Genomic DNA, 14,571 nt, shown 5'->3' on the forward strand with positions numbered 1-14,571 from the left:
TGGAAACAAGGTAAGGTCTAGCATGGAGGCAGAAAGGAAGAGGTGGGGATCATGGAGCTGGCCAGGTAAACAGCATTACAAGGTAAGTAAATCAACAAAAATAGAAGAAAATAGGTAAATGAGGAAGACGCCAGTCTATCCTCCTGCACGGGCCCTAGGGGAGAGGATTGGTTTTGAACACAGTGGGCAGCTCCACCCACAAATGCTATGGCTAAGGCAGTTCAGAGTCCTGAGGGGAATTCTGCTTCTGCAGAAGTTTGGAATAGAGAGATGTTCTCAAAGCCCTGTCCTGCCAATCAGGAGAGGCCTCACTCTTTGGGATATGTGTACAGAAAGGAAGCTTGAATCTTTGTGGAATCATCTCTTTCTAGAGGCTCCAAGAATCAAGTTGCCAAGCCCGACTATAAGAAAATTAAGCCACCTGTGCATCCATTAGATTTGCAGATTCATTTGACTCACTTTTCCAGTGTTTGCACAATCACCAAAGGTGGAAATAATTTAGGAAGGAAGGAGACCATGCCAAAAATTATAGAAAAGGTTTCCAACTGTAAGCTTCTCAGTAACAGATGAAACCTGTAAGACAAAGTTAAAGGATCTCTACTGCAATACACATGGGCAGTGGGTCAAGTGATGTCAGGGTAGCTGTAAATCTTGTTCCATCTGGAAGATGGGGGTTCTACTAAGCAATGGAAGTTAACTTTTGTCTTGTGCTTGGTTGATATTCCAAAGTATCAGGTCAAACTACCTGTATATAGCACAATGGAGAGTATCTGAGCAAGAAAAAAATGATAACCAGTGGCCATATCATAGTACAAGATGGAAAAATCTCTGATTCCAAGCTAGGGCATCTGGACTTGATCCTATTTATTCTAGTTCAAGAGTTACTAACATAGAGTCCTGAATCCAGAAGGCATAGATGAGCTTCTGGCAGCCTATGAACTCCCTGAAGTTATAGGCAAAATGTTGAGTATTTGTGCACTTGGGAGGTGAGTCTCTTTCATTAGATTTTTCAAAGGAATTAATGACCCCTCAAAAATTGAATTTGGGTAATGTAGTTGAATGTGCTTGGAAGTCATCAGAAATATAGGCTGGAATTCAGAAGACAGGTCATAATAATTAGACACAGATTTGGGATTAATAAGCAAATAAGGAGTCAGCTGAAACATGAGTTACAAGTATGATTACTCGGGGAGATTTGAAAGACAAGACAGAAGTTGGGAAGGCAAGTTTAATATTGAAATGATAGGCAGATGAGAGAAAGCTGATAAAGGCAAAGGGTTGGTCTGATGATTAGAATCACACCAGGGAAGAGGAGTGCTATGGAAGTCAAGGGATATAAGAGGTTTCCGGTGCGAGGGGGCAATCAACAGTGTGGGATGCCACAAAGAGATCAATAAAGAAAAAACTGAAAATGTATCTGTAGGATTTAGGAGTTGGGAGGTTAATGAAAAATTCTACAGGGACCGTTTTTGCAGGATGGTGGAAGCAGGAGGTTAAGGGATGGAGATAAGATGAAGAGGTGAAATTATTTAAATTGACTAGTCTTTTTTTTTTTTAATCCTCACCCAAGGATATTTTTCCATTGATTTTTAGAAAGAGTGGAAGAGAGAGGGAAAGACAGAGAGAAATATTGATATGAGAGAAACACATCAATTGGTTGCCTTCTGCACAAGCCCTGACGAGGGCTGGGCCAGGAAAGAGCCTGCAACCCAGGTAAGTGCCCTTAACTGGAATCAAACCCGGGACCCTTTGGACTGTAGGCCGACACTCTCTATCCACTGAGCCAAACTGGCTAGGGCCAAATTGACTAGTCTTTTGGTTGAGAGGTTGATTGAGAAGAAAAGAGTGCCCTAAAGCAGGGGCAAGAGAGGAAGAAACAAATTTCCATAAATACCCCTGGTCAATGAACAATTATGGGCCCCACAGAATGTTCCAAATTTACATCGGCTTCCTCCTATATAACCAATGGGACCAGGAGGAAAAGAGCACATTAGTGTTGCAATGCCGCATTAGAGAGGAGCTTCATCATCATCCAAATCTGGGCAAAAGTATTCTATTATCATCTGAACTGATGAGGAAAAGACAAAGGACACCCCAGTCTGTTTATTAAAATCAGGTGTAGGCAGAGCACTCCTCATTTTGGAGTGTGGAATAGGTATAGAAGAAAGAGGACAGAGGTGTTCTAAAGTTAATAAATATTCCTGGGGAAAATATTAAATAAAACAAAAACAATAATCAAAAGTATAATAGTAAAACAAACAAAACATGATTCTGGAGATCAAAAAGCTTTACTATGTAATAGGCAAAGAGACAGAATCTCAAACATATTTTGGCAAAAAAATTTTGACTCATAGGATAAAGGATTCTACTCAAATACAAAAAGAAAGCATCCTATATAGCAAACAGGCTGGCCTTAGACTCAGACTCTACAAAAGCAAGGTTCATAGAACTCTGAGGAGAAAATGTTATGGCAGAAGAATTCCAAACTCAGCTACACTGTCATAAACAGGGTCGGGCAAAAGTAGGTTTACAGTTGTGAGTACAAGTAACAGGGTTTATTCTTGTATTATTATTTATTAACTAGAGGCCCGTTGCATGAAGAGATTCATGCAATAGGCCTTCTTTTCCCCTGGCTGCCGGCACCAGTTTTCCTCCGCACCCGGGACCCAGGCCTTCGCTGCTCCGGCCGGAGCCTTCAGTCTTCGCTACGCCGCTTCGAGCCTACGTATGCAAATTAACCGCCATCTTTGTTGGATTAATTTGCATACTCTCCTGATTGGCTGGTGAGCACAGCAGAGGGACGGACAATTTACATGTCTGTCTATTATTAGGTAAGATTATTGTATTATTTTCCATATGAACAGCTGTAAACCTACTTTTGCCCCACCTTGTATGTATAAAGGCAACAGACATTCATAGGTAAGGACTAAAAACATATGCCACTCTTGACTATTCCTGAAAAAAAAAAAATACTGAACTGAAAAAAATATACTCTGGTTAATTGAGAAACAAATGAAAACTAAAATCTTGAAATCTAGCCCTGGCTGGTGTGTTTGGTAGTTAGAGCATTGGACCTCTCACTTGAGGGTTATGGGTTCAATTCCTGGTCAAGAGCATGTACCTGGGTTGCAGGTTCAATCCCCAGCCCCTGTCGGGGTGCGTGCAGAAGGCAACCAATCAATGTCTCTCTCACATAGATGTTTCTCTATCTTTTTCTCTCTCCTTCTCTTCCTTTCTCCCTCCCTCCCACTCTCTGTAAAATAAAATTAAATTAAAATAAAATAAAATAAAAATCAATGGGAAAAATAGGCACAGGTAAGGATTAACAATAAATAAACAAAATCTTGAGAAATTCACAATGTATACTGAAAGAGATCTAATATGTACAAAACTCTAAAATCGTAAATGTGAATAAAATTGAATGTAATGGCAAAGTGATTCTTAAAAGAAGAAAGGTTTATATAGATTTTATTTTATTTTTTAAATACATTTCTCTTGATTTCAGAGAGGAAGGGAGAGGGAGAGAGGGATAGAAGCATCAATTATGAGAGAGAATCATTGATTGGTTGCCTCCTGCACAGTGGGGTTCAAGCCCACAACCCGGGCATATGTCCCAACCAGGAATTGAACCATGACCTCTTGGTTCATAGGTCAATGCTCAACCACTGAGCCATGCTGGCCAGGCTATATAGATTTTAGAGAGGAGAAGCTATAACCCCTATGAAATGTACAAATATCAGGAAGAAAAAAAGTTTTCAAAGCAAAAATGCTAAATATATTAAGATAGAAAATTTATCTTAAAAATAGCCATGATTGCCGAAACCGGTTTGGCTCAGTGGATAGAGCGTCGGCCTGCGGACTGAAGGTCCCAGGTTCGATTCCGGTCAAGGGCATGTACCTGGGTTGCGGGCACATCCCCAGTAGGAGATGTGCAGGAGGCAGCTGGTCGATGTTTCTCTCTCATCGATGTTTCTGACTCTCTATCTCTCTCCCTTCCTCTCTGTAAAAAATCAATAAAAAAAAAATAGCCATGATTTTAAAAATCTGTGTAACAAAGAGAATTAAAAGGAAATCAAGGAGAGAGCATAGAAAAATAAAAAGCAAAAAATCATAAAACGTGATGTCAGAAATAAGGCCAAATACAATAGTTGTAAAAATAAGTCTAACAATGTTTTATCCCTTGCCTTTGGATCTAGTGGTAGTGAGGATATCTCAATATTGCTAATTTCTGGGGACCTCACCATCTCTTGTTTATTCCCTTAACTACTTGTAAAATAGTCTCTTTATTTTCTCTTTATTTAAACCATTTGGAGTTTGCAAAGCTGTGTTCTGCCAAGACCATTTTTGATAATAAAATGGCAATCTTTTTTTTTAAGTGATTCTTTTTAATTTTTATTGCTTTCAGAGAGGGAGGAGAAGGAGAGATAGAAACATCAATGATGAGAGAGAACCATTGATTGGCTGCCTCCTGCACGCCCCCAACTGGGGATCAAGCCCACAACCCGGGCAAATGCCCTTGACCGGAATCGAACCTAGGTTGACGCTCTATCCACTGTGCCAAACCGGCTAGGGCCATGGCATTCTTAATATACATTAGAATTTAAAGCTAAAAGCAGTAAGTGAGGTTTTAAAAAAATGAGTAGTGGATATAAAATAATATTAAATTAAGCAAAGTTAAAGTTATAAGGAAGAAAATCAACAGAAACAGCATAATGGGAAGCCTCTAACATACCACTTTTCATCAGTGATAGATCAAAGAAAAGAAACTATAAAGACAAAAAGGGCTGTACAATATAATTTATAAAGTGGAGCTAAAAGATAAATAGCAAGCTCTACATTCTACAAGAAATACACCTGTTAGTCTATTCAACAAATATTTATTCACTTATCTCATTCATTGTTAACCTTATCTTTTAGAATAGTGCTTTTCACATAGCATGCATACAATATATATCTGTTAAGTAGTAGGCAAAGAGTATACTTTTCCAAGATTGTATAGAACGCTTGGACACACTGATAATATACTAGGCCTCAATGAAAATGCGAAGCAAAACTTGAATTTTTTCAAAATAAAAAATTTTAGGATTTAAAATGAAAAACTTTGAGTTCTGCATCCTGAATGAAAAATGGAATTTGGGATTCAGTGTAGGTCTCTTCTTCAAAGGGTTGGCTCAATATGTGGATATGGTCAAAAGCCTGACTAAAATACCTGCTCCATAAGACTAAAATTGAAAATAAATAATAAAATAGCTCATCTTTATATTATATAAATTATGGTAGATGTTTTTTTAAATGTTGGCCATAATACTTGTCACTGTACCTCAAAAAGGGTATCATGAACACAAGAAAGTCCAGAAAAGGCAAGAAAATGATTACAGGATAACCTCAGAACATGATATTGGGAGAGACTAAACAAGACAAGGATTCTTCAGACTGCAAAAAAAGTATAAATGGCATAGATGAACTAAATACAGATTTAGGTATTAGATTCTAAAATAGTCAGGAGACAGAATTTGGAACTGTAATGTAGTAGATTCACAAAATATTAAGTGCCAGATGGAAGTTAAAGTGTATCTGGTCAAAAAAATATTTTTTTTTGTACTACAAATAAAGAATGGATTTCAACAAACGGTGCTTGGTACATTGGGTATTCATGTACAAAAGAATGAAGTTGGCCCATCTGGTGAAGCTCAGTGGTTGAGCGTCAACCTTTGAACCAGGAGAACACAGTTCAATTCTGGTCAGGGCATATGCCTGGATTGGAGTCTCAGTCCCCAGTAGGGGGCATGCAGGAAGCAGCTGATTAATGGTTCTCTCTCCTCACTGATGTTTCTCTCTCTCTCTCTCTTTCTCTTTTATATATATATATATAAATTTTTAAATATTTTTAAAAAGAATGAAGGTGGATACTTACCTCACAACATATACAAAAACAACTCAAAGACCTAAATATAAGAGCTAAAACTATTGGAAGAAAACATAAGGAGAAAGCTTCATGACATTGGATTTAATGTCATTAATGATTTCTTGGATTTGACCAAAGCACAGGTGAAAAATAAAATAAATAAATAAATTGGACCACATCAAAATAAAAAACTTCCCTGCATCAAAGGATACAATCAACAGAGTGAAAAGGTAACCCACAGAATGAGAGAAAATATTTGCAAATCATGTATCTTATAACAAGTTAATATCCAGAATATATAAAGAATTCCTACAACTCAACAACAACAAAAATAAACCACCTGGTTAAAAAATGGGCAGAGAATTTGAGTAAACATTTTTCCAAAAAGATATATAAATGGTCAATAACCACAGGGAGAAGATGAACAAAATGCTAGTCATTGGGGAAATACAAATCAAAACACAGTGAAATACCATTTCACATCCATTAGAATGACTTCTATTTAAAAAAAAAGGGTGAGGTGAGGTTGAAGAGGGTATAGGGGGGTATAAATGGTGGTGGAAGGAGACTTGACTTGGGGTGGTGAACACACAATATATTATATAGATGATGTATTTTAGAATTGTACACCTGAAACCTATGTAATTTTATTAACCAACTAGAGGCCCGGTGCACGAAATTCATGCACGGGATGGGGGGGGGGTCCCCTCAGCCTGGCAGTCGGACATCCCTCTCACAATCCAGGAGAGGGATGTTGTGCTGTCATCACCACCTGGCTCCTAACTGCTTGCCTACCTGCCCCTAACCACTCTGCCTGCCTGCCTCATCGCCCCTAACCACTTGCCTGCCTGCCTGATCACCCCTAACCTCTCTGCCTGCCTGCCTCATCGCCCCTAACCACTCTCCTGCCTGACTGATTGCCCCTAACTGCTCACCTGCCTGCCTGCCTGGTCACCCCTAACCAGTCTGCCTGCCTGCCTAATCACCCCTAACTGCTCACCTGCCTGCCTGATCACCCCTAACTGCCTCTGCCTTGGCCCCCGCCACGGTGGCTTCATCCGGAAGGTCATCCGGAAGGTTGTTCAGCTGTCTGGTCTAATTAGCATATTATGCTTTTATTATTATAGATGTCACTCCAATAAATTCAATTTAAAAAATGAAAAATAAGTGTTGGTGATAAGTGAACAAATTGGAACCCATGTGCACTGCTGATGGAAATATAAAATATAAAATATGGAAAACAGTATGGCAAATCCTCAAAATATGAAGCATAGAATTACCATATGACCTAATAATTCTACTTCTTGGTGTATACCCCAAAGAATTAAAAGCAGAAACGTGAAAAGATATTTTTACATCCATGTTAATAACAGCATTATTCACAATAGCCAGGGGGTGGAAACAACCCAGATGTCCATCAATGGATGAGTGGATCAACAAAATGTGGTCTATACATACAATGGAATGTTATTCAACCTTAAAAGGAAGGAAATTCTGACACATGCTATAATAGACCTTGAGGACATCGTGCTAGGTAAAATAAGCCAATCACAAAAGGACAATTATTGTATAATTCCACTTACATAAGTAGTTAGAACAGTCAAAATCATAGAGACAGAAAGAATGGTAGTTGCCAGGAACTGCGGGGGAGGGGGGGAGTGTTTAATGGGTAGAGAGTGTCAGTTTTGCAAGATGAAGAGAGTTCTGTGGATGAATAGTAGTGATGACAGCACAACAACATGAATTTACTTAATGGTTAAGTGAATTTATTTATTGGTTACATACATAATTAGGATGAAAAAAGTTATAGTATGAGTATTTTATGACAATTAAAAAAAGAATAGGACTTTCCTTTTTTTCCATCAAAACCTGCTTCTCTTCTTGAGTTCCTATTTCTATGAGTTGCACCATTCTACTTCTAGCTGTGGAGGCCAGAAAGCTGGCCTTATCCTAGACATCACCTACCTCTTCCCCCAGTGCGTGTGGTCATTCGGCAAACTGTCCTGGTAATTCTCCTTGCCTCTGAGTCCATTCCAAGCGCCATGTCTCTGTTTCAGGACACCTTCACCTCTCTCCAAAATCCCCCCAGCAACCCCCTTCCTGATCTTTTTGGCTGGTCCTGCACAATTCCAGTCTCTTCACTTTGCAACAAGAGTGCTCTTTCTTTGAAAAGTGAAAATCTGCAATGTTCCCTCCTCTTTCTATGTCAATTCAAGGCTCTTTGTTGCTATCAATATAAAGTTCAAAGTCCTTAACTTGACTTGTAACATCCATTAGCATTTGGTTTCTCATTACTCAACAACCTTAACACTCAGTTTTCTGCTGCATTCTATTCACTAACCATTCTGAAAACTTTCAGTTCTGGAACTTACCAGGCTCTGTCCCCCTCTGGCCTTTACACACACTGTTCCATCAGCTTCAAGTGCTGCTGATCCTACCCCCTTCCACCAGCAGCTCCTTCGCCCAGCCAATTTCTATTATTTACTCTAGGTTCTAGCCTGAATAGGTCCTTTCTATTTCAGGAAGACTTATCTGATCCAAGTCTGCCTTAGGTGGCCCTCCTGGGGTGACCTCATTCTTCCATCATCAAACCCATTTGCATTGTGATTGCCTATTTACTTGCCTGTTCTGCCTTTTTGAACACCAAGGGGCTAAGCTCATAAATCATTAATAAATGAATTAATAAATAGGTCCAGAGAAGCTGTCTTTCACTCATAGTCACACACCGAGGTCAGTGCAGTGCCAGCATTGGAACTAGTAGTAGAACGGAAACACCAGGACCTCCATGCAGTGTTCTTTCCCCTACTGTGTCACATGAAGGTGATAAACTCATGAAACTCACTACCCCAAAAGAGGCTGACACAATCTTTGAACAGCCCAGCCATACTAATCCAAAGAGAAGTTGAGATATCCACAAATTTTAAGTGTGACATTGTTCCTGTCTTCCTACTACCCTCTCTTTGGGTCTCAAACAGCTAAGGTTTGCATTAGATAGCAAAAAGAACTGACCAGATATGATAAGGTCTAGTTCCATCAGACAGAATGCAGAATCAACCAACTTTTGCCAATATTAAAAACCTTGTTTTTTATAGCCTGTCTTTAGATATGGCACATATACTAGTAACGTAACTCAAAAGCCACTCTATATCAACTATGTACTGGACAGTGAAATTTGGCTTACTGTATTAAAACCTCGCCTGAAGAAATCCAGTATGGGTTGAAAAGGAAATGTTTCCCATAATATACACAGAGACATATATACAGATATGAGTATATTTGTTTAGAATATAACTCACTTAAACTAGTCAAAGTTGTTATCATTCATATGAGGAGTGATGTGGAAGGGGAAAAATAAAGTCACATCTTTTACTAAATCATATACTCCAAATATACATAAATTAAAACTATAATTTCATCTTTGGTGCTTGTGATATAATTAATCTCTCATATTTTACAGATTTATGTCAACATAGCTTGCCACTGAAATGAAATTGTATTATGTATAGTATGAGCATATTATTTTTCACAGCTCTATAACATGGCACTGACTCAGCTGAAATCTGAAATTACTACATAGATATCATTCTAAATGTGGATTTATTGAAATAATGTTTTCAGGATCACAAGCAATGTGCATATTCTGCATAACTCCAAAATCAAGAGAAATAAAGACTTACAACTTAATTTAGGACTTATTCATTTAAAATAGACAGGGTTATAATTAAATCATATTCAGTTTAGTATATCCTTGACAAAGCAATACCTATTTTAACTCACTGGCATTGAGATGAATTTTGGTCTTAAATAGTAAGTATAGCACTATTCTCAAATGGTCATTTAAAAGCAGACAAATACTCTAGTGTTTGCTAGTACTAATCAAAATCAAGAATACAGACGGAATATGTGTGCTTAGATTACATAAATTGAGACATACGTTCATAAGCTGCTTTAGTAATTGCTTTTGCTGCATTCTTCTGAATATCAGGAATTGTAGAGTTTTCTGCAAATACTAAGAGCTTCTTAAGACCCCCTGTCTGTTGAATCTGCACCATGGTATCCATATCTTCAAGGCAATTGGCTATCACTGAAAGCGCTTCTATATGAAGGTCATTCAGTTCCTAATAATAAAAGCAAACACAATTTTCGAAAGTTGTACTAAAATAAATTTATACTTTCCAAATTTTACACAAGAGGAACTACGGTCAGTCAGAACATAATGTAATTAATTTTGTTGGGACAGAGGCCCAAGGAAACAGTTCTGCTTATTAATATAACATCACTTACCCTAACCCAGTGGTCGGCAAACTGCGGCTCGCGAGCCACATGCAGCTCTTTGGCCCCTTGAGTGTGGCCATGAAGTTTCAATTGCACTGTACGTGCGTGCCCGCACGTGGTATTTTGTGGAAGAGCCACACTCAAGGGGCCGCAGTTTGCCGACCACTGCCCTAACCGTTTGCCCCATCTTTTCTCATCTCCCCTACTCCAAAGGGTTTTATAGATAAAAATAATTACTGGAAACTTCCGGTAATGGTATTCAAGTGGAGGTGCTCATACCTTTCACCAAAAATAATGTTCAAATCTGGAGAAAAATTGTTTTAAAAAAGCAGACAGAAGCTGAAGGAAAGTATATTCCTTAAAATCTCCAACTGGTAGAGAGAAGCATGTGAGTGTGTGGCTTTCTTGCCTGAGGAATCTCCAAAATCCCCATAGCAGTGGAAAACTGCAGCCTTACCTGAGCTAAAAATTTAAGATGGAAATCCTTAAAGTGAAAGAAACACAGAAAGATGCGTCACCGTCATGGTATTCCACACAGCATTGCTTCTGGTCAAGGAGCTTACTTCACAGCAAAAGAAGTGTGGCATTGGGCCCATACTCCTGGAATTCAAGGGCCTCACCCTGGTCCTCATCATCCTAGGACAGCTGGCTTGATAGAATGGCCTATTTGAGATTCAGTTACAGGACAGCCCGGTGGCAATACCTTGTAGGTCTCGGGCGAGGTCCTCCAGGAGGCTGTATAAGTTCTGAATTGGTATCTAGTACTAGTATATGGTGCTGTTTCTCCCATAGTCAGGGTTCATGGGCCCAGGAATCAGGAAATGGGAGGGATACCACTCATTATTATCTCTAGTGACCTACATGCAAAAATTTTGGCTGTCTATGTGACCTTATGTTCTGCTGGTCAAGAGGTCTTAGCTCCAAAGAGAGAAATGCTTCTATCAGAAGACACATAAATAAAAGATTGCTGCCTGGCCAGTTTGGGCTCCTTATGCCTCCAAATCACCAGGAAAAAAAAGGAGTTACTGTGCTGGCTAGGGTGATTGGTCCTTACCACCAAGAAGAAATTGGATTGCTACTCCACAATAGAGGTAAGAAAGAGTATATCTGGAATACAAGAGATCCCTTGGGGTGTCTCCTATTATTATTATGCCTAGTGATTAAAGTAGATAGAAAGCTACAATAACCCAATCCAGGCAGACTACTAACTGGCCCAGACACTTTAGGAAGAATATTCAGGTCACTCCACCAGGAAAAGAACTAAGATGAGCTAAGGTCCTTGCTGAGGGCTAAGGGAATATGGGATGGGTATTGAAAAAAGTAGTTATAAATACCAACTATGACCGCATGGCCAGTTATAGAAAAGAGGCTATCATTGTTATGAATATTTCTTCCTTATTTTGTTACGACTATGTGTGTATATGCAGCATCTTTAATTTCTTCCCTCTTTTATTCCCTTACATAAGATATCTGACTTTAGAACTACTAGTAGTATTTAAGTATTGTTCATTTTAATTCACAGTATTTAAGTTATGGGATATCAAGGAGAAGAGTAAACATCATCCAAGGACTGTGCATCCTTTTCTGGGAAAAGTGGCAATGCATCTTCAGTGGTACACAGGATATCGGTACCATGTTAGGCAGAAGTAGGACAATGTTATTGTCTTTATTTGGAAATTAAGTGTGATTTAAGATGTGTACGGGTGCCAAATTGGCAAGAGTGAATTTGTGATAATTAATTTTTATGTTTTAACTTGGCTAGGCCTCAGTATCTAGATATTTGATCAAACATCATTCTCAATCTAAAAATATTAATTATTTAGATATAATTAATATTCAAATCAGTAGACTGAGTAAAGCAAAGTACCCTCCATAATGTGGGGGTAAATTACTCATCTTGCTTTACCCTAGAGAAAGTTACGGCAGACAAAGGTTAAAAAACTAATTCTAGCCATTTCAGGAAATCATGAAGATCATAAACAGTACTTTAAAACCTTAAATTTTCTTAACCAGAAGATTTTAATTAAGGTATAATTGACATATAGCATTATATTAATTGAAGGTATACAGCAGAATGATTCAATATATTACAAATATCACCACAAGTTTAGTTAACATTTGTCACCTTACATAGTTACAAAATTTTTTTCTTGTGATGATAACTTTTAAGATCTATTCTCTTAGCCACTTTCAAATGTGCAATGTGGTATTATTAACTACAATCACAATGCTGTACATTACATTTTATAGCAACATTTAGGAGAGATACATTTCCTCAGAGACAGTTGAACAAATGTTTTAAATACCTTAGCTTCCAGGATCTTAATAAGGTGATCCATCCCTTGATTGTCTCTCAGCATTGCTCGTGACTCCTTATCATTTGTAATAACACCTAAGGTTTTGAGAGCCAACAACTGAATAATTGGATATTCTGACTTAAAAAGCTCTAATATAGGAGGGATTGCATTTAGTTCTGGAAGTGTAGCTCGACACTTAAAATCCTGCCATGAAATACAAATGATCAAATAAGTAAATTTTAAAGCAAAATATAGCCTCAATAATCGAGAATTTCTATTTTCTAACAAAGAATATTCTAATTTATAGTTTTGAAATCTTTCATTCCAGATTCCCTTCTAAAATAATTCATAAACCAAGGTAAGCAAACCCTCAATCGACAACACCAAAATATTCCTTGTAACTATGCAGACATTGTCAATAACAGGAAATAGACATATCTATGACTTATGCAGTAGCTATTGTTTCTTTATTTTATAGCAAGTTCTTATTACCATGAATAGTATTACAATGAAAGCTATGCATAATGAAATTCTTTTCACATTCTCTGTCCTGTGTCAAATAGTATTTGATAAAATGAAATTATGGCATCAGTTCTTTATTATCTTTATTCAAAAGGATCGTTTATGAAATGCAGTGCTATTTGCAGGCCCTGTGCATGCAAATTCACATCAGGTTTAGTTCAGACACATGACCTTTATTTAAGACATTTATAATATCAAGGGGTCATTAGAGTCTAGGCAAATTGCTCTGCATTGTCTGTAATTTCGTGTGTGTGAGTTGGGTAGGAAGGGGTTGGTTAGAGTGAACAATGGAGAAAACAAGACAAAATGCCATGAAAAGCTCCCAAACTCTGACATTTTAAATCAAAATGTGTAAATGTAAAAGAGTATTGCAAGTGGAAAAGGCCTCACTTACACCTTAGCTTTCCTCTATCCATCCTTCAACTGTTAATATTCAGCTTCCTTCAGACATAAAAATTGGAGGTTTCTGTGGTGTTTTGTTTTGTTTTGTTTTTGTTTTTGGTTGAATTGTATCCCCCCAAAATATAAGTTGAAGTCCTAACCCTCAGTTCCTAAAAAATGTGACCTTATTTGAACAAGGTCATTGCAGATATAACTAAGGTAAGGCCATAGTGGCTTAGGGTAGGTACTTAATGGTGTCCTTATAAAATTGGTGTCTTTATAAAAAGAGAGGAAATGGAAGAGGGAGAGATTGCAGTGCTACAGCTGCAACCCAAGAGACACCAAGGATTGATGCCATCATCAGAGGCAGAAAGAGTCAAGGAAGGGTTCTACCAGAATCACAGAGGGAGCACGGCCACCCTGACACCTTGATTTCAGAATTGCAGTGTCCAGCACTGTTAGAGAATAAATCCCTATTGTTTGAAGCCACCCAGTGTGGTACTTTGTTACAACAGTCCTAAGAAATTAATAACACAATTATTAACTAGTGCTTCTGTTATGAATAGTGGAGGTCTTTTCATTTCTGTTTGATTTAAAAAATATATGGGGAACCCAGCCAGTGTGGCTCAGCTGACTGAACATGGTCCCCTGCACAAGAGGTCACCAGTTGGTTCCTGGTCGGGCACATGCTGGGTTTGGGGCTTGATCCCCAGTAGGAGGCAGGCAGGAGGCAGCCAATTGATGTTTCTCTCTCATCAATGGTTCTCTCTCTTTATCTCTCTCCCTCCTCTCTCTCTAATATCAGTAAAAACATATATTTTAAAAAATATGGGCAAAAAGAGCTGGAAAGAGACTTGGGATGTGTTCTCTCTCTTTATCTCTCTCCCTCCTCTCTAATATCAGTAAAAACATATTAAAAAAAAAAATATGGGCAAAAAGAGCTGGAAAGAGACTTGGGATGTAAAACACACACACTCTTGGAGGATTATTTTGGCCTTTTGAATAAGGTAAAGTCTTAAGTAACCAGAAAAGGGAAACAAAGCTGAGCTGTGTTTTCAGGATGCCCTTTTAGGGAGAAGCAATGGTAAAACCAGCCACTGCCCAGCCAAGTGCAAGGACTGCTAAGGCCACAAACGAATGCTTTTGCTGCCTTTGGCATAAGCCTCTGGGTCTCTCTTTTTCTGTATGATT

General features: G+C 38.3%; 1 protein-coding gene across 1 annotated transcript in view; it reads right to left on the reverse strand.

The window, feature by feature from the left end:
• Positions 1-14,571, reverse strand: part of ARMC3 (armadillo repeat containing 3) — a 92,429-nt gene that overhangs the window by 40,547 nt on the left and 37,311 nt on the right. The window contains exons 7-8 of the mRNA XM_014539386.1: positions 12,487-12,681; positions 9,840-10,023 (exon numbers count right to left, since the gene is read on the reverse strand). Of these exons, the coding sequence (XP_014394872.1) occupies positions 9,840-10,023; positions 12,487-12,681 (379 nt within the window). The remainder of the gene's footprint in view (positions 1-9,839; positions 10,024-12,486; positions 12,682-14,571) is intronic.

This window comes from Myotis brandtii, unplaced genomic scaffold, assembly GCF_000412655.1.
Source record: "Myotis brandtii unplaced genomic scaffold, ASM41265v1 scaffold215, whole genome shotgun sequence".
In the NCBI taxonomy this organism is placed as follows: Eukaryota; Metazoa; Chordata; class Mammalia; order Chiroptera; family Vespertilionidae; genus Myotis; species Myotis brandtii.